The sequence below is a fragment of the Thamnophis sirtalis genome, unplaced genomic scaffold, assembly GCF_051295495.1.
Source record: "Thamnophis sirtalis isolate CommonGarterSnake01/CBP01778 unplaced genomic scaffold, rThaSir2_p1.2 scaffold_7, whole genome shotgun sequence".
Classification (NCBI taxonomy): domain Eukaryota; kingdom Metazoa; phylum Chordata; class Lepidosauria; order Squamata; family Natricidae; genus Thamnophis; species Thamnophis sirtalis.
In genome coordinates, this window is record NW_028261387.1 from 7,631,993 (window position 1) to 7,649,826 (window position 17,834).

The 17,834-nt window shown below is 46.2% G+C and overlaps 1 protein-coding gene across 1 annotated transcript in view; it reads left to right on the plus strand.

Annotated features, from left to right (window-relative positions):
* Positions 1 to 10,714: 10,714 nt before the first annotated feature.
* The window catches only part of SLC44A3 (solute carrier family 44 member 3), a 47,284-nt gene continuing 40,164 nt past the window's right edge, over positions 10,715 to 17,834 (plus strand). Inside the window, exons 1-2 of the mRNA XM_087719281.1 lie at positions 10,715 to 10,905; positions 16,343 to 16,450. Coding sequence (XP_087575407.1) covers positions 10,879 to 10,905; positions 16,343 to 16,450 — 135 coding nt within the window. The 5' untranslated portion in view covers positions 10,715 to 10,878. The remainder of the gene's footprint in view (positions 10,906 to 16,342; positions 16,451 to 17,834) is intronic.

The window sequence follows — 17,834 nt, forward strand, 5'->3', positions numbered from 1 at the left end:
TCCACTTTTTGCAGCATTAAGCTTTTTCTACTTTCTTTAAAATCTTTGCTGTTTTTTTTTTCTTCCATATTCAAAAACAAAGAAAAACATTTTCCACTTTATTTATTCATTCCGGTTTTTTTTTTCATATTTCTGCCCATCTCACTCAAAAAAGGACTTTGGGCATTGTACAATCTCATTTTCCTGAGAACATTGGATTATACCACCGAACATGCATTGCTAGATATGTTGCAAAATTATAGTCATGAAATGCACATAAAAATGAATGCATTTTAATCGAGTTTTTTAAATGAAGTATGCTTAATTTTACAACTGGCAGTGTTTTGGTTTCTGCTTAAGCTGCATGAATGGTTAGCAACTTGGTGCTAAACAAACAGAGATAATTGTTTTGCTACCTTACTTCCTACTGCAAAGATTAATGTTATCAAGCAACGCATAACTTGCACCTTTGCTGTAGCTAGAAGAGGTTATAACCAGATCGCAGTTTGAATGTTCTAGGACTCCCTCTATTCCATTTTCTTTTACATGATGTCAAAGTTTCAGTAAAAGAAAATGTAATTCATCGAGTTTGGAGTTATAAATATACAGTACATCTTAATTTTTTTACGTTGGGGGAGTGTGTATTTTGACAAGACAGATCCTAGCTCTGAGGGAGAGAAATCTACAAGGTGTAAGTGCTTTCACAATCAAGTTACCTAATTTCAAATTAGAACACTTTCCTTACTTCGCTTTTTAGAATTTAACTTTGTGAGAAAAACTTCCAGGGATGAATGCAATTATAAGTAAAGCCAGTTGTGATATTTAGACAGATAAAACCTTAGAAAATGTTATGCAGAATCCAAGTACATGGAGGGATTCTCAAACTGTGTGTTGTAAATAACTGAGAAGGGTGATAATATATATTTTTTTAATTGATCAGGTCAGGCGTACAAGAATATTATCAAAATTCACACTAGATTTCCTTCATGACTTTGCCTACAGGTAGCCTGATTTACAACCATAATTTAAGCCCATAATTAAGATCATAATGTCGATGATTAAGCAGGTCATCACAAGATTGACCTAATTTTAAAACTTTTTTCCAGCGGTCATTATGCTAACACTGGGGTTATTAGTAGCAATAGCAATAGCAGTTAGACTTACATACCGCTTCATAGGGCTTTCAGCCCTCTCTAAGCGGTTTACAGAGTCAGCATATTGCCCCCAACAACAATCCGGGTCCTCATTTTACCCACCTCGGAAGGATGGAAGGCTGAGTCAACCTTGAGCTGGTGAGATTAGAACCGCTGAACTGCAAATAACAGTCAGCTGAAGTGGCCTGCAGTACTGCACCCTAACCACTGCGCCACCTCGGCTCTTTATAGAGTGAACCCATTGTTTACAGTGGGCATTTTTGCTGGAAATCAGAAGTGAATATTGGTTTCTGGACAAAAAAACCATCGTAAATTGTGGTCAGGAGATTCTTTGTGGGGAGATCCTGGAGGAAGGCAATGGCAACTCCTTTCTGAACAGTACTAACAAAACTATAAGAAACCGAGCTTGACTTAAGAACATTTTGTTTCAAGAAAGCAATGGCGATCCACATTCAAACTACGTGGATATGTCCATCAAGTCACTAGGAGCCAAACATACTGTAACTAGGATACTTTTTATTCCAAGTGTAAAAGTACAGTGGGCTCAGTGGTGGGATTCAGCCAGTTCGCACCTATTCGGGAGAACTGGTTGTTAACTTTCTAAGCAATTCGGAGAACCGGTTGTTGGAAGAAATCTCATTTTGTTTTTTTCCACTTTACAGAGCTAATCCTGTAAGGAAGGCAGGAAGGAAACATTCTGGTGTTGTTTCTAGCCTCATCTTTATTGACCTGCTTACAGAAACTGCCTCTCCGATTAACCCTTACTACATTGTAACAGCTAAGGCGAAGCGCCCATCGACCTGAGTGATCTTGAGTTGGCCACACCCACCCAGTCACATGACCACCGAACCCTACCTACCCAGATGGTCATTAGGGCAGAGAACCGGTTGTTAAAGTATTTGAATCCCACCACTGAGTGGGATCTTCAGTAAATAATTCTGGTGCGAAATGTTTTCCTGCCAAACTTTAAAATAACAAGCTAAGATTAGAAGAGAGGTATAGTGGTTAATGACCGAGTTAAAAACCAGGAGAACAAAGCCAAATGGGTTTTCCTTGATCTAGTCATTTTTTTATCAACTCTAGGAAGGGGGCAATAGCAAACTACTTCCCAAAAAATCTGTCATGAAAACTGCAAGGACTATTTTAATAGCGAAGCACTAAAGCCGAGGTGGCACAGAGGGTAGAGTGCAGTACTGCAGGCCACTTCAGCTGACTGCTATCTGCAGTTCAGCGGTTCTAATCTCACCGGCTCAAGGTTGACTCAGCCTTCCATCCTTCCGAGGTGGGTGAAATGAGGACCCAGACTGTGGGGGCGATATGCTGACTCTGTAAACCGCTTAGAGAGAGCTGAAAGCCCTATGAAGCGGTATATGTCTAACTATTGCTATTGCTATAAAAGAGAGCCAGTCTGGTGTAATGGTTAAGGCACCAGGCTAGAAAGTGGGAGACCATGAGTTCTAGTCCTGCCTGCGGCATGAACGTTGGTTGGGTAACTTTGGGCCAATCATTCTCAGTCCAATAGACCTCACAGGGTTGTTGTGGGGTTAGTCCTCGACTTACAACTACAATTGAGCCCAAAATTTATGTTGCTAAGCGAGAAATTTTTGTCAATTTTGCCCCATGATGACTTTTCTTGCCACATTTGTTAAGCGAATTACTACAGTTGTTAAGTGAATCTGGTTTCCCCATTGACTTTGCTTGTAAGAAGATTGCAATGCTATGATATACGATATAATTACATAAAGAAAGGAGGATGATAATAAACTATATACATGGAGGATGGAATTTTTGGTATTAAATATTATGGATGTTTAGCTAAAACAGGATATGAGGATTTGATGTTAATGGAGGATTTTATAAACAAGTAAATGAAATGCCAGCATGTGGTTATGGATTAAATCTTTGGCATAGTTAAGGATGAAGGACGTTTAAACAACTGTAGTCAACTAAAAGTGGAGGCATGATGATGTCAATATGGTAAACATTTGAGTTAAGATATTTGAATTAATATGAATTAATGGGAGAGATGCACAAAAACATGTTGTAACCAGCTGATATACTTTTTTATAACATATACTTATTGTGGTGTTTTTTTCCTCTGCCTTGTTTTTTGTTTTTTTGTCTTTTTTGTGTTTTGACTTTTTCCCCCCGCACTGTTGTGGGCATGTGTTGTTTATGTAACAAAAAAATAAAATAAAAATTATTTTTTTAAAAAAAGATTGCAAAAGCAATGACTCCAGGACACTGCAACCGTCATAAATGTGAGTCCATTTCAAGCATCCGAATGCAAATCACATGACCATGGGGATGCTGCCACGGTTATAAGTGTGAAAAATAGCCAGGTCCCTTTTTTTCGGTGCTGTTGTAACTTCGAATAGTCCCTAAGCAAACTGTTGTAAGTCAGGGAATGAGAAGAAGCAATGGGTGGAAACTAATCAAGGAGAGAAGCAACTTAGAACTAAGGAGAAATTTCCTGAGAGTTGGAACAATTAACCAGTGGAACAACTTCCCTCCAGAAGTTGTAAGTGCTCCAACACTGGAAGTTTTGAAGAAGATGTTGGATAATAGCAATAGCAATAGCAGTTAGACTTATATACCGCTTCATAGGACTTTCAGCCCTCTCTAAGCGGTTTTCAGAGTCAGCGTATTGCCCCCAACAACAATCCGGGTCCTCATTTTACCCACCTCGGAAGGATGGAAGGCTGAGTCAACCTTGAGCCGGTGAGATTTGAACAGCCGAACTGCCGAACTAGCAGTCAGCTGAAGTGGCCCTGCAGTACTGCACCCTAACCACTGCACCACCTCGGCTCTTTTGGATAATCATTTGTCTGTAGCGGTGTAGGGTTTCCTGCCTAAGCAGGGGATTGGACTAGAAGACCTCCAAGGTCCCTTCCAACTCTGTTATTCTATTATCTATTCACTCCGTTTTTGGTTGCTATGCTTTTGGTTATGGTTTAGGTTTAGGTTTATTGGATTTATATGCCGCCCTTCTCCCAAGGACTCAGGGTGGCGTACAACATTAAAAGAAACACATAATACAAAAGTTAAAAAGAAATTAAATAGGATATCCCAAACCCAATTAAAATTGACAATGACACATTTTTTAAAAAGAATTAAAATTAACAGTAATCAATAATTTGATTTATTTTGTTCAGGCCAGGCTGGCTTGCTGGAAAAGCCAACTTTATAGGGCGCGTCGGAAGGACCGGAGGTCAGGGATTATACGAAGCTCCGGGGGCAGCTCATTCCAGAGGGAAGGCGCTCCCACAGAGGAGGCTCTCCCCCCTGGGGGTCACTAGCCGACACTGTCTGGCCGACGGCACCCTGAGGAGGCCAACTCTGTGGGATCGCACTGGATGGTGGGAGGCTACCGGTGGCAGTAGGTGGTCTCGCAGGTACCCTGGGCCTAAGCCATGGAGCGCTTTAAAGGTCATAATTAGTTATAATCATTAATTGGTTATGATTTTGTCTTATTTTCTGAAAATGCTTTTTATTTCATATGAAGGATAAGCAAAAATCTCTAGCAAGATGGGCAACATAGAAATCAAATAACTAAATAAACAACCAGCAAATATTTTTACTCCGTATTCTAATCTACTTTGGGGGTGTAGCCTAAGCAGGGGGTTGGACTAGAAGACCTCCAAGGTCCCTTCCAACTCTCTTATTCTATTATCTATTCACTTCGTTTTTTTGTTGCTATGCTTTTGGTTATGATTTTGTCTTATTTTCTGAAAATGATTTTTATTTCATATGAAGGATAAGTAAAAATCTATAGCAAGATGGGCAACATAGAACTCAAATAACTAAATAAACAACAAGCAAATATTTCCCTTGCAACTCTGTTATTCTAAAGAGGACCACCTGTAATAAATAAAATAAAAATATTAGAAGGCACATGGACAGCTGTATAACAGTCCAGAGCAGACTGTCTCCCCTTACCCAATTAAAAGAATAGCCACAGGACCACAAAAACATTCAAGAGGAAAAACTCGGCAGCTCTGGTGACTCCCGTCCCTTCTGTATTGCCCACACAAATCACTGCGCCAGAATGCCTGTTTTGACTCAGGGTGCAATGAGAAACGCTAATGACACTAGGAAAGGATTTTCTTTACTAACTGGATGGGTGTTTCCTTTTTTCCGCCGCTTGCACGGGAAGTGCGCATGTGCGGAGATCCGGAATGGCGGCCGGGGCTTTTCCGCATTAGCCGACCTAGCGAAAAAGCGCCCGGGAGCTTGTAGGACCGATTGCTTGCTGCTTTTGGGAAGGTCCCCCAGGAGGATGGAGATTCGGGGGACGTGTGCGAGCCAACGGCTGAGAGAAACCGGTGTCTCTCGTCGGCTCGGGGCTTCGGACTCTCCGGCGTGGCGTGGCGGCCTCGGCAGCGGGAGCGGCGGCCTTATAGTGGGGGCGGAGGCGAGCGAAAGCGTCTTGCGGCGGCTCCAGCAGCTGTGGGGTTCTCTAACCCTCTTCTTAAAATCTGTCCAACGTGGTGAGCCTACAGCGACTGTACTAATCGCGCTGATTAGCGACTGCCATTATTTAGACCTGGAGGATTGGGCTCTTTTTCGGATTAGGCGAACCGGGCGGCTGGCTATGTGCGCCGTGGCCGGAGCCTTTTCCGGAGGCCCCCCCCCTTACACTTGGCTTGGCTTTTCCATCGATGCCACCTTTTCTAACAGAGCTGTTTTTCTCACCAATGCTGCTCGTTCTATCAACACTGACTTCGTGACCATCGCTGTTCTTTGTCAGCAATATAGCCCCCCCCCACCAGTACTGCTGTTTTTACCGACACTGCCCCCTTTTCCTTTTCCAACGCTGCCTTTTCTACCATCATTGGTTCCAACGTTATTCTTTGAATCGATACTGGTTGCCTGCCACTCTGGACTTTGACTGCTTGACTTCCCCTGCCCATACATTCAGAGCTTGTGACCCGGTGTTTCTTGACCTAGACTGTTACCATCACCAGGCTGTTACCACCACCAGACTACCATCAGACTGTTACCACCACCATTATATTGGCTTTACTCCCAAAAAGAAAGTTTGGACCTGGGCTGTGGGTGGACAGACGGTGACAATATTGTGTGATTATACCGAACCCCCACAGGACCTTTTGACCAGCAACTCCACGAAAGAAAAGAGGGGTAACAAGACTCTCCCCCGTATATTTTATTCGAACTGTAATCGGCCCCTAGCCATTTTAATTTTGAACATTAACAGCTAATTCGCCAGCTGAATCCGCACCTGAAATTTTAAACAACTGCGCAATTCTTGTAATTTCTTGCTTTTCTTTCATCTTTTTCTTCTTTCTTTGTATGGGATATGCATGAGATTTGCATGAGATGAATGAATGTCCCACTTTTTATATTCATATTGTTGTAAATTTTCTGTGTTTTAATCTTACGTGGGGACTGCTTGCGGGAGTGTATGAGTATGTGTGATTCGGAGGACCTGCCGGGAGTTGCGGGGGCCACGGGGGTGGTTGAGGGGACCAGAGACACGGGAGAGGGTCGGGGTATTGCGGTCGTAACAGGGAGGGGCAGATACGGCGGGGACTTTAGGGCTGGCCATTACCGGGGAAGGAGGGTTCGCTACGTCACAGAGATCCCTCCTTCCGGCCCTAGGAGTCCCACTCCAAGACCAGATGGCGCAAGTAATCAGGACCCTGGTCTCAGGCTGTTGTCGCTAAATGCCAGGTCTGTTGTACATAAAGCACCTCTCGTCCGGGACTTAATTTTAGACGAGAGGGCAGACCTGGCATGTATTACTGAGACCTGGCTGGGCCCAGAGGGAGGAGTCCCCCTTGTAGAGCTGTGCCCAGAAGGATTTCAGGTGCTGCATCAGCCGAGAGCCCAGGGAAGGGGTGGGGGTGTGGCCGCGGTTATCCGGGAGTCGTTAGTTCCTCGTAGGGTCCCTGCTCCGGAGATTGTCGGGTGTGAGTCTTTGCTGTTAAAGTTGGACCTCAAGGGTCAAGTGGGTTTGCTGCTAACGTACCTGCCTCCCAACAGCGTTGCAGCGGCCCTCCCCTCGCTCCTCGAGTCGGTAGCCGAGCTGGCGATTGAGTTCCCTAGGTTGATGGTCCTGGGGGACTTTAATTTGCCGTCGCTCGGTGAAAACTCTGATGGGGCGCAGGAGTTCATGGCTTCCATGACAGCCATGGGCTTGACTCAAGTAATCCGAGGCCCAACCCATTCAGCGGGACACATGCTTGACCTCGTATTTCTCTCGGAGCAGTGGATGTGTGATCTTGGTCTGAGGGGGAGTGACATCATACCCCTGTCGTGGTCAGACCATTGCCTACTGAGGCTCGACTTCCGGAGGCCAAACCCCCACTGTAGGGAGGAGGAACCGACCAGATGGTTCCGCCCCAGGCGTCTTATGGAGCCAGTAAGGTTCCAGACAGAGCTTGGGGTTATTCCTGATACTTTCGCCCACAGTCCGGTAGAGACTCTGGCTGCTGCGTGGCATTCGGCAGCGTCAGAGGCCCTCGACCGGATTGCGCCACTGCGGCCCCTCCGAGGCGGCGGATCCCGGAGACCTCCTTGGTTCACCGAGGAGCTCCGGGAGATGAAGCGCCGGAGGAGATGCCTAGAGCACCGTTGGAGGTCCGATAAGTCCGCAGCGAACCGAGCAATGGTAACCACCTGCACCAGGGAATATACTAGGGCACTTAGGGCAGCCAAAAGATCGCACATAGCCTCCCTGGTCGCATCCGCTGAGTCCCGTCCAGCCGCCCTGTTTAGGATAACCCGCTCCCTATTGAACAAAAGGGAGGCGGGGGAACCCTTGCAGGGCAGAGCTGAAGAATATGCCCAATTCTTAGCGGACAAAATTGCTCGGTTTCGGACGGACTTGGACTCCACACCCGCAGTTCCAGCCGAGACTCAGGGGGATCAAGTTCAACAGCTCTGGGTTGAGTTTCAGGAGGTTACCCCCGGGGATGTGGACAAGGCCATGAGAGCTGTGAGTTCCTCCACCTGTGCTCTGGATCCGTGTCCCTCATGGCTGGTTTCTAACTGCAGTGAGGTGACACGAGGCTGGATCCAGGCGGTTGTAACCGCCTCGCTTCGGGAGGGGAACTTCCCCGCCACACTAAAAGCGGCGGTGGTGAGACCCCTTCTGAAGAAGCCATCCCTAGATCCAGCTGTCCTTAACAACTACCGCCCGGTCTCCAACCTCCCCTTTCTGGGGAAGGTTGTTGAGAAGGTGGTGGCCTTCCAGCTCCAACGGTCCTTGGAGGAAGCAGACTACCTAGACCCCTTCCAGTCAGGCTTCAGACCCGGTTACAGCACTGAAACCGCCTTGGTCGCATTGATGGATGATCTTTGGAGAGCCAGAGATGAAGGACATCCCTCCATCCGGGTCCTCCTTGACCTCTCAGCGGCTTTCGATACCATCGACCATGGTATCCTTCTGCGAAGACTGCGGGAGGTGGGAGTGGGAGGCACCGTGTTACGGTGGTTCTCCTCCTACCTCTCGGACAGGTCGCAGTCGGTGTTAGTGGGAGGGCAGAGATCGTCCCCAAGGCCCCTGAAATATGGGGTGCCGCAGGGTTCGGTCTTATCCCCCCTACTATTTAACATTTACATGAAACCGCTGGGAGAGATCATCCGTAGGCACGGGATTAGATACCATCAATACGCGGACGATACTCAATTGTATCTGTCCGCCCCGTGCCAAATCAATGAAGCGGTTGACGTGATGGACCGGGGACTTGAAGCCGTCATGGACTGGATGAGGATTAACAAGCTTGTGCTCAACCCAGAAAAGACCGAGTGGCTGTTGTGTTTCCCTCCCAAAAATTTGGCCATTAATCCAACACTCAGGCTGGGGGGTCAAATTTTACACCCCTCAGAGAGGGTTCGCAACTTGGGAGTCCTCCTGGATCCACAGCTGTCATTCGATCATCATATAGCGGCTGTGACCAGGGGGGCATTCGCCCAGGTACGCCTGGTGCGCCAGTTGCGACCCTACCTGAACCGGGAGGCCCTCACAACAGTCACTCGGGCCCTCGTGATTTCTAGGCTGGAATACTGCAACGTGCTCTACATGGGGCTGCCCTTGAGGTGCATCCGGCGACTTCAGCTAGTGCAGAACGCAGCCGCGCGAGTGATCGCGGGTGCACCCCGATTCACCCGCATTACACCTATCCTCCGCGAGCTGCGCTGGCTACCTGTCGATCTCCGGATGCGCTTCAAGGTGCTACTGATCACCCATAAAGCCCTACATGGCAGTGGATCTGGATACTTGAGAGACCGCCTTCTGCCAATTACCTCCCTACGACCTATAAGATCTCATAGGTTAGGCCTCCTCCGTACTCCATCGGCCAGCCAGTGTCGGCTGGCAACTACAAGGAGGAGGGCCTTCTCAGCAGCGGCCCCGACCCTTTGGAACGAGCTCCCCGTAGAGATTCGTACCCTCTCCACCGTCCAGGCCTTCCGCATAGCCTTGAAGAACTGGCTCGCCCGTCAGGCCTGGGGATAAGGACCATTACCCCGCCCGAATGTTGTATGCATGTTGCTTATTATTTTATTATGTGTTGTCGTCTTAGTGCTGTATTTCCCCTTCCCTGGTTTCTGTGAGCCGCCCTGAGTCCCCTCAGGGAAAAGGGCGGCCTACAAATAAAATCAATTCTAAATTCTAAATTCTAAGAGCCAGGTGGTGCAGTGGTTAGGGTGCAGGCCATCTCAGCTGACTGCTAAGCTGCAGTTCGGCGGTTCAAATCTCACCGGCTCAAGGTTGACTCAGCCTTCCATCCTTCCGAGGTGGGTGAAATGAGGACCCAGACTGTGGGGGACAATATGCTGACTCTGTAAACCGCTTAGAGAGGGCTGAAAGCCCTATGAAGCGGTATATAAGTCTAACTGCTATTGCTACCAATATATATATTGAAGCAGTTAGCTTCCTCCCATAATTGGGGCTTACCAGGGGTTGTAAAAATCTAATAGATACCTTCCACCCTGGCTTCACTGATAACAGGATAAGAGCCTGTGGCCTAATGGCTAAGATCTCTGCCTAGTATGCCTAGTGTGCAATATAGCCCAGGTTCGATTCCCAGTAAGGGTATGGCTAGCTGATTAGAGCTAAATAGCTTGAAATAGATCTATACTAGTCTCCCTTTATTTATTTATCAGCACAAATTAAAAAACACAATATGTGTGTGTGTGTTCGTGCACGTGCATGTATGTATATATATATCACCTGCTCAGGGGCTGCAATCACACACACACCTAACTTGGGAATCTTCCACGCGGGAAAAAAACCACGTTGAAGTCCAGCGAGCATGGGAAATGCGCAACCTTCTGCCCTTCGCCAAGAACATCCCATTCATTCTTCTTTTGATGCGTTATCGTTCACGTGCCGCCCGCATCTCGCGGGTAGCGAGGCGAGCCGGCTCCGGGCTCGCGCGCGCGCTCCTCCCTCCTCCAGCGCGGAGTTGCGGAGTTAAAAAAAACTTTGCAGACTCGCCCGCGAGCACCTTGGATCCCGGAAAGGCCAAACGAAGGCGAGGCGCGCGCGCGGGGGGAAACCCAAGGCGCAAAGGCGACTTTTGCAAGGGAGGAAACTTCCCACCTCCCCACCTCAAGTGCCGGCTTGCGGATCGGGGACTGCAGCGCGCTAAACCCTGGGGATCCCTGTGGCTGCAGCCCAGCCCAGCCTTCCCGACCTGGCTTCCCAGGGGCTGGCAAAGCAGGAAGGAGCCGCCCAGGTTGCCCCAGAGGCGGGGGTAGGAAAGGAGGGCGCAGCATGGCGTGCCACAGAGGCGAGTATTGGGTAAGAGACCAAGCGCGGGGGTTCCCCGAGGGGAGTTTAGAGGGGTGGGTGGGGTGGTGCCCCCCCTCACCCTTGCAGGAGGCAGGTCGGAAGAAAGTGGCGTTTTCTCTCCCCCACGCACACCGGTTACGCGCTGCCCGGTGTCTCCCAAAGCCGACAGGTGCACGGAAAGACGGGATCGCTTCCACCGTAACGCGCGGGGGCCTCTTCCCGGGGCGACGGTTCCCTCCCCTTCCCCCTTGTACATTCGTACCGCGGGACGAAGGGACAAGCCCCCCCCCCCCCCCGTTGGTTTTGCAAGGGAACTCAGCTCGGTTGGCGAGTTGAATGGGTGGGGGGAAAAGTTGCAATGCGAGGAAAAGCAGAGTTTCTCCCGGAATCTGAACCGGTGCAGTTAGCAAAGGTCGAGTGTTTTCAGGGATTGTTAAAAGAAGGAACCCTGCCCTGCCCGGGGCGAAAAGGTTTGGTCTGCTTTGCACCTCGGTGGATCTGTGATTCGGTCCCATTGAGCTGGGATAGTCGCTGAATGGCGTTAGTGCTCAAACGAATCATTTCAGCAAAATTGCGCTGATAGAATGAAGAAGGAACAGAAGTTGCCCCCAGAAGTTGTGAATGCCCCAACACTGGAAGTCTTTAAGAAGAGGTTGGATACCCATTTGTCTGAAACGGCCTGCCTAGGCAGGGGGTTGGACTAGACAACCTCCAGGGTCCCTTCCAACTCTTGCTATTGTATTAAGTACCACTTACTCTGCCTTGTTTTCTTTGTGGGGGAGTGGGTGGGGAAGGCACGGTATAAAAATAATGTAATTGGTAAACATTTGCATTTACTCCATTGAGATCATGACCTGTGTAGGTAATTTATTTATCCCCTAGCCGATAATTCAGCATTGCCTGGGTATTTATTTATAGGGAGAAATATCCGGACCAAATGTAATTTCTAATGTTGGATTTTCCCCCTTACCAGAGGGAGCTCTGTGTGTGTGTGTGTGTGTGTGTGTGTGTGTGTGTGTGTGTGTTTTTAAATAGCTTGAAATAGATCTATACTAGTCTCCCTTTATTTATTTATCAGCACAAATGCAACACAAATGTAACAAAGGCAATAGTAAAAATAATGGCTTTCTGCCTGGATGGTCTCTTGAGATGAGCCGATAGACAGAGAAATCTCATATTTGGGCATACCAGGGTTGTGAATGCCCCATGATAGATAGATAGATAGATGATAGATAGATGATAGATAGATAGATAGATAGATAGATAGATAGATAGATAGATAGATAGATAACAGATAGATAGATGATTGATTGATAGATAGATAGATAGATAGATAGATGACAGATAGATAGATGACAGATAGATAGATAGATAGATAGATAGATAGATAGATAGATAGATAGATAGATAGATAGATAGATAAAGGTTCTATCCCATGTTTTCTCCAAGAGTTGATGTTGGAAATCACATTCTGCAATCCCTTTTCCTCCAAAGTTAATTGTATTGAGAGTTAATGACTAGCCTCAAGTTACTTACCATCTTATAGCTAAATTTTACGGATAAAAAGAGAGTACAGTATTAGTAGCCCAGAGTTGAACTGTGGGGTCCTTGGTATTCTCTGAGCTCAGTTGTTTTCTTACCTTTTCATTAACACACTAGGTAAAACCAGCAGTGCTTAGTAAGAATAGTTTGTTCTCATTTTATATACTTGCCCTGTCAGTATTGGTGGAAGTGGTCTTGAGAGTATATAAAATGAGAGCAAACTTCCCTCCCTACTAGCACTGATGATGTTACCTAGATTGGTAATGAAACCTCTGCAAGAAAACAGCCAAACTTAGAGAGCACCAAGAACCCCACAGTTAAAATTTAATTGTAAACTGCCCAGAGTTGCTTTTCAGAATGAGGTGGGCATCATATAAATATAATAAAATTAATAAAAATAAAGAGGAATCTGAACTAGGATCTCTAGTTCTTTTTGGTCACATGAGTGGGGAAGTGGAGTGATTTGCCCTGAAACTTGAGTCAAAACACTTAGATGCCATATAACTGCTATAATTTTATTTTCATTTTCTTATCAGTTGTGTCCTAGAGAATGCTGTCCTAAGAGTATAGGTAGTCCTCAACTTACAACCATTTGTCTAGTGATAGATGATAGATAGATAGATAGATAGATAGATAGATAGATAGATAGATAGATAGATAGATAGATAGATTAAAGTTCTATCCAATGTTTTCTCCAAGAGTTGATGTTGGAAATCACATTCTGCAATCCCTTTTCCTCCAAAGTTAATTGTATTGAGAGTTAATGAGAGTTAATGACTAGCCTCAAGTTACTTACCATCTTATAGCTAAATTTTACGGATAAAAGAGAGTATAGTATTAATGGTTCCACCACAAAACCGCGTTCGACTAAAGCGCGCTCGACGAAACCACGTAGCTGACGTCATCACAGGGCGACAACAGCGCGGAGACAGAAGCACGCTGTAAACGCTAAACCTAAAATTAACCCCTAAACCTAAACCTAACCGCCCTAAACCTAATCCTAAACCTAACCCTAAACCTAACCCTTAACCTAACCCTAAACCTAAACCTAAACCTAACCCTTAACCTAACCTTAAACCTAACCCTAAAGCTAACCCTAAAGCTAACCCTAAACCTAACCCTTACCTTAAGTTGAATCGGCTTGCTTTCAAAGCGCTACTTAAAGCGGCCTTCTTTCTCCGCGCTCACTGTTGTCGCCCTGTTGATGACGTCAGCGACGCGGTTTAATCGGGCGCGCTTTAGTCGAGCGCGGTTTTGTCGTGCCACGAGTATTAATAGCTCAGAGTTGAACATTTGTCTAATGAAGTTACAACAGCACTGAAAAAAGTGACGTGGCCATTTTCACACTTATAACTGTTGCAATATAACGTAATGTCACTAAAATCCAGGCACTTAACAACTGGCATGTATATGCCATGGTTTTGAGGTCCTGGGGTCACGTGATCACCTTTTGGTATCTTCTGACAAGTGAAGTCAACGGGGAAGCCAGATTAACTTAACAACTCTGTTACTGACTTAACAACTGCAGTGACTCACTTAACAACTGTGGCAAGAAAGGTCATAATATAGGGCAAAATGCACTTAACTATTGCTTAGCACAGTGTTTCTCAACCTTGGCAACTTGAAGATGTCTGGACTTCAACTCCCAGAATTCCCCAGCCAGCGAATGCTGGCTGGGGAATTCTGGGAGTTGAAGTCCAGACATCTTCAAGTTGCCAAGGTTGAGAAACACTGGCTTAGCAACAGAAATTTGGGGCTGAATTGTCGTAAGTCAAGGGCTACTTGTAAGTTCTTGTTCGTTCCAGTAACATGTATTGAGCCATTATGCAATACAACTCAATGAAGCTGTTCACAGTATTTGAAAGAGGTGCTTTGCAACATCAGTAGGAACAACAACAACAAAAAAAAACCTTTGAAGTTTTATAGCAGCTACATGTTTTGTAAGGCTGCTTTAGAAGTACTTCCCATACGTCTTTGCATGCATGCAGGAGAGACAAGCAATAGCAATAGCAATAGCAGTAGACTTATATACCGCTTCATAGGGCTTTCAGCCCTCTCTAAGCGGTTTACAGAGAGTCAGCATATTGCCCCCAACAATCTGGGTCCTCATTTTACCCACCTCGGAAGGATGGAAGGCTGAGTCAACCCTGAGCCGCTGGGATTTGAACCGCTGAACTGCTGATCTAGCAGTAGCTTGCAGTGCTGCATTTAACCACTGCGCCACCTTGGCTCTTAAAGGAGCTTAAAGGAGCTTAAAGGATAACTATTCCCTGCTACTTTGCTTTGCAGGAGAGAAAAGCAAAATATTTGCTGTATATACATGCATGTGGGGTTTTCTAAGCCAACTTGTTTTTTAATTTCTTATTCTCTTACATACCATTGTAGGTATACATTCACATAATTGTTACTCTTCTTTACATTTGTCATTCTCATACATTTGTTATTCCATTTAATAAGTTATAATCAGTGGTGGGATTCAGCCAGTTCGCACCTATTCGGGAGAGCCGGTTCTTAACTTTTTAAGCAGTTCGGAGAACCGGTTGTTGGAAGAAATCTTATTTTATTTTTTTCCCCACTTTACAGGGCTAATCCTGTAAGGAAGGCAGGAAGGAAACATTCTGGTGTTGTTTCTAGCCTAATCTTTATTGACCTGCTTACAGAAACTGCCTCTCCAGTTAACTCTTATTACATTGTCACAGCTAAGGCGAAGCGCCCATCGGCCTGAGTGACCTTGAGTTGGCCACGCCCACCCAGTCACATGACCACCGAGCCCCACCTACCCAGATGGTCATTAGGGCAGAGAACCGGTTGTTAAATTATTTGAATCCCACCACGGGTTACAATATACAGTTTGTGTTGCTTTATTTACCATTCCTTCCGCCTGTTGTAACACCACCTTATTTTCCCTTTCTTTTCTCCCTCCCTCCCTTCTCTACTTTCTTCCTTCTTCCTCTCCTTCCCTTTCCTTCTTCCCTTACCTCTCCCCTACTCCTACTCTTCCCCTTCCTACCCTCTCTCCTTCTCTTTCTCTCCCTTCCACCCTCCTTACCTCTTTCTTCTTTCCCTCCTCTTCCTCTCATTCTCTCCTCCTCCCTTTTTTTCCTGCTGTTATAGGTGTCTCTTTCAAATCTCAGTTTATGCATTACAAGCGCGTGTTTTGATGTTTTACTTATGCCTTATGTACAACAATCACAAAAGGTTATAAGTAACCATGACTATCGGTCATTTATATATGTATTATATATCTAAACAGCACTTCTTAAGGCACACAACGAAATGGCTCCAATGCACGTGCACCCATAATGCAATCCGGGCGCTCCCTGCACACTCCGCGCATGCAACCCACACCTGCAGTTGCATATGAGCCCTGTGCCCCGTGCATGTGCACACGACCCCCGTGCATATGCACACGCCTAGACCTCCCCACGCATGCACGCATGACCCTGCACGTGGATCCTGTCTCCCACACATGTGCGGCAGAGACCCAAAAACCAGCGGGAGGCGCGCATGCGTGGTGGAACGGAGTTGGGCAACAGCTCACGTGCCTGCAGAGAGGGCTCTGTGTGCCACCTATGGCACGTGTGTAATCGCCATTATAGATATAGGATAACTATTAGATAAGTTACTTCTTCAAGTAATTCCTCCAGTTCATTTGGAGACGCAAAGTTAATTTCTTTGCTAATACCCGTAACATTTAAGTTTATAATCTGATACTTGTGTGCTTGGTACAGATTAAACTAAAAGGACTATAATCTGATGCTTCTGTGCTTTGCGCAGATTAAACTAAAAACAGTGACCAAGGTCTATCCATTGGATGGATGCCACGCGAAAGAATAGATTGTCTATTCTAAATATCCTTAACGTTTAACGAATCTTAAAAATATGTCCTATTTGTGAATCTTAGGTTTCTGAAGATAGATTCCCCGAATCAAGAAAGTGGCGACCATTGATACATAGGAAGTGCACAGACAAGTTTTGGTTGCTAATATTTTTCCTCTTTTGGGCAGGTTTGGTAAGTAGAATTCCCGTTGAAATAAATGTGTTGAAAAGAAGGTGATGCGATTGAATTTGTCAGGGTATGAGACTTATAGCACTTTTCGACTTGGCTTGGTGTAGGATGGTGACAGTTTCTCAATTGAAAGTTTGGTTAATTTTGTCCATATGTTTTGAAATTAAATCATGTTTTTTGACTGCAGCCACATGGAATCAGCATAGCATACAAGCCAACTAAAGTCCTTCAAACATCCTAAGTAAGCCAAAAGACTTGGCAGCCCCAGAAGAAAAAACAGGAATCATCTACAAAATATACTGCAGGGGTGTCAAACTGGCCGTCTGCAGACCAAATGCATCACATTTGGTCTGACCCCCCTCGTCCCACATAAACATACTCTGAGTCAAAGATAAGTTACGGCATTTAATTAACAGACAGACAGTTCCTTGGCAGCAAACCAGCACAGACAAGCTTGGGCAGCAATCCAGCACAGATAAGCCATGGCAGCAATCCAGCCTGCCAAGCTCACAATAATGTTCTCCAACATTAGTTCCTGCGTTGACTTCTGCAAAAGGGGCGTGTGCACAAGCAGTCCTTTTATAGTCTGGAGAGGAGCCTAATGACCACCAGCTGAGTGCAATTACCTCCTGTAACTGCGCAACTGTTCCTGACGCCTATTAGCTCTTCGGTGCCGGGCATCCAGGAACAACTCACTGCTGATGTCACGATCACTTTCCCTTGTCTCCTCGCCACTGGTCCAAGGCTCAGGCGCCTCCTGGTGGCCAACCAGCCTCTCTGCACCCTGCTCGGAGTCAGAACCCAGTCCAGGGTCCTCCACATCCTCCAGAGCAGACTCATAGGGCCCCTCGCTGTCGGAGTTTGGTGGCAGCTCCAATGGCTCCTGCTGGGCCACAACACCCATGCCAGCTCCACAAAGGGGGAAAATGTCCCAAAATGTCATGTGACTCAGAGAGTTTGACACTTGTGATATAGTGTAATGCTGCAACAGTCACTACAAACAGGCAGAAGACTGACAGAATGCATCTACGAACCCCAACTAGCGGTCAGAAAGCATGATTAATTAACTCCAAAATTAACCTCATACCAGAAATCAAGTAAACAATATCTCAATCAAGGAACGGCCAACAGAAAAACAGACCAACCAATAAATCTTTAAGACTGTCCTCCCAATGCTGGCAGGGTGAGTCACTAGAACACTGATGTCAAACCTGTGACATGACGTTGCCGTCCCTTGACTTTTCGCGATGTTTATCCCATTCGTGGAGCTGAGGTGGGAGTGGCCTACCCGTGACGCATCTGTCCCACTGGCTGCCAGTTTGACACCTGGCACTAGAATATAAACTGAGAACAACCCTACTATTAATTAACACTGATGATGTTGCCT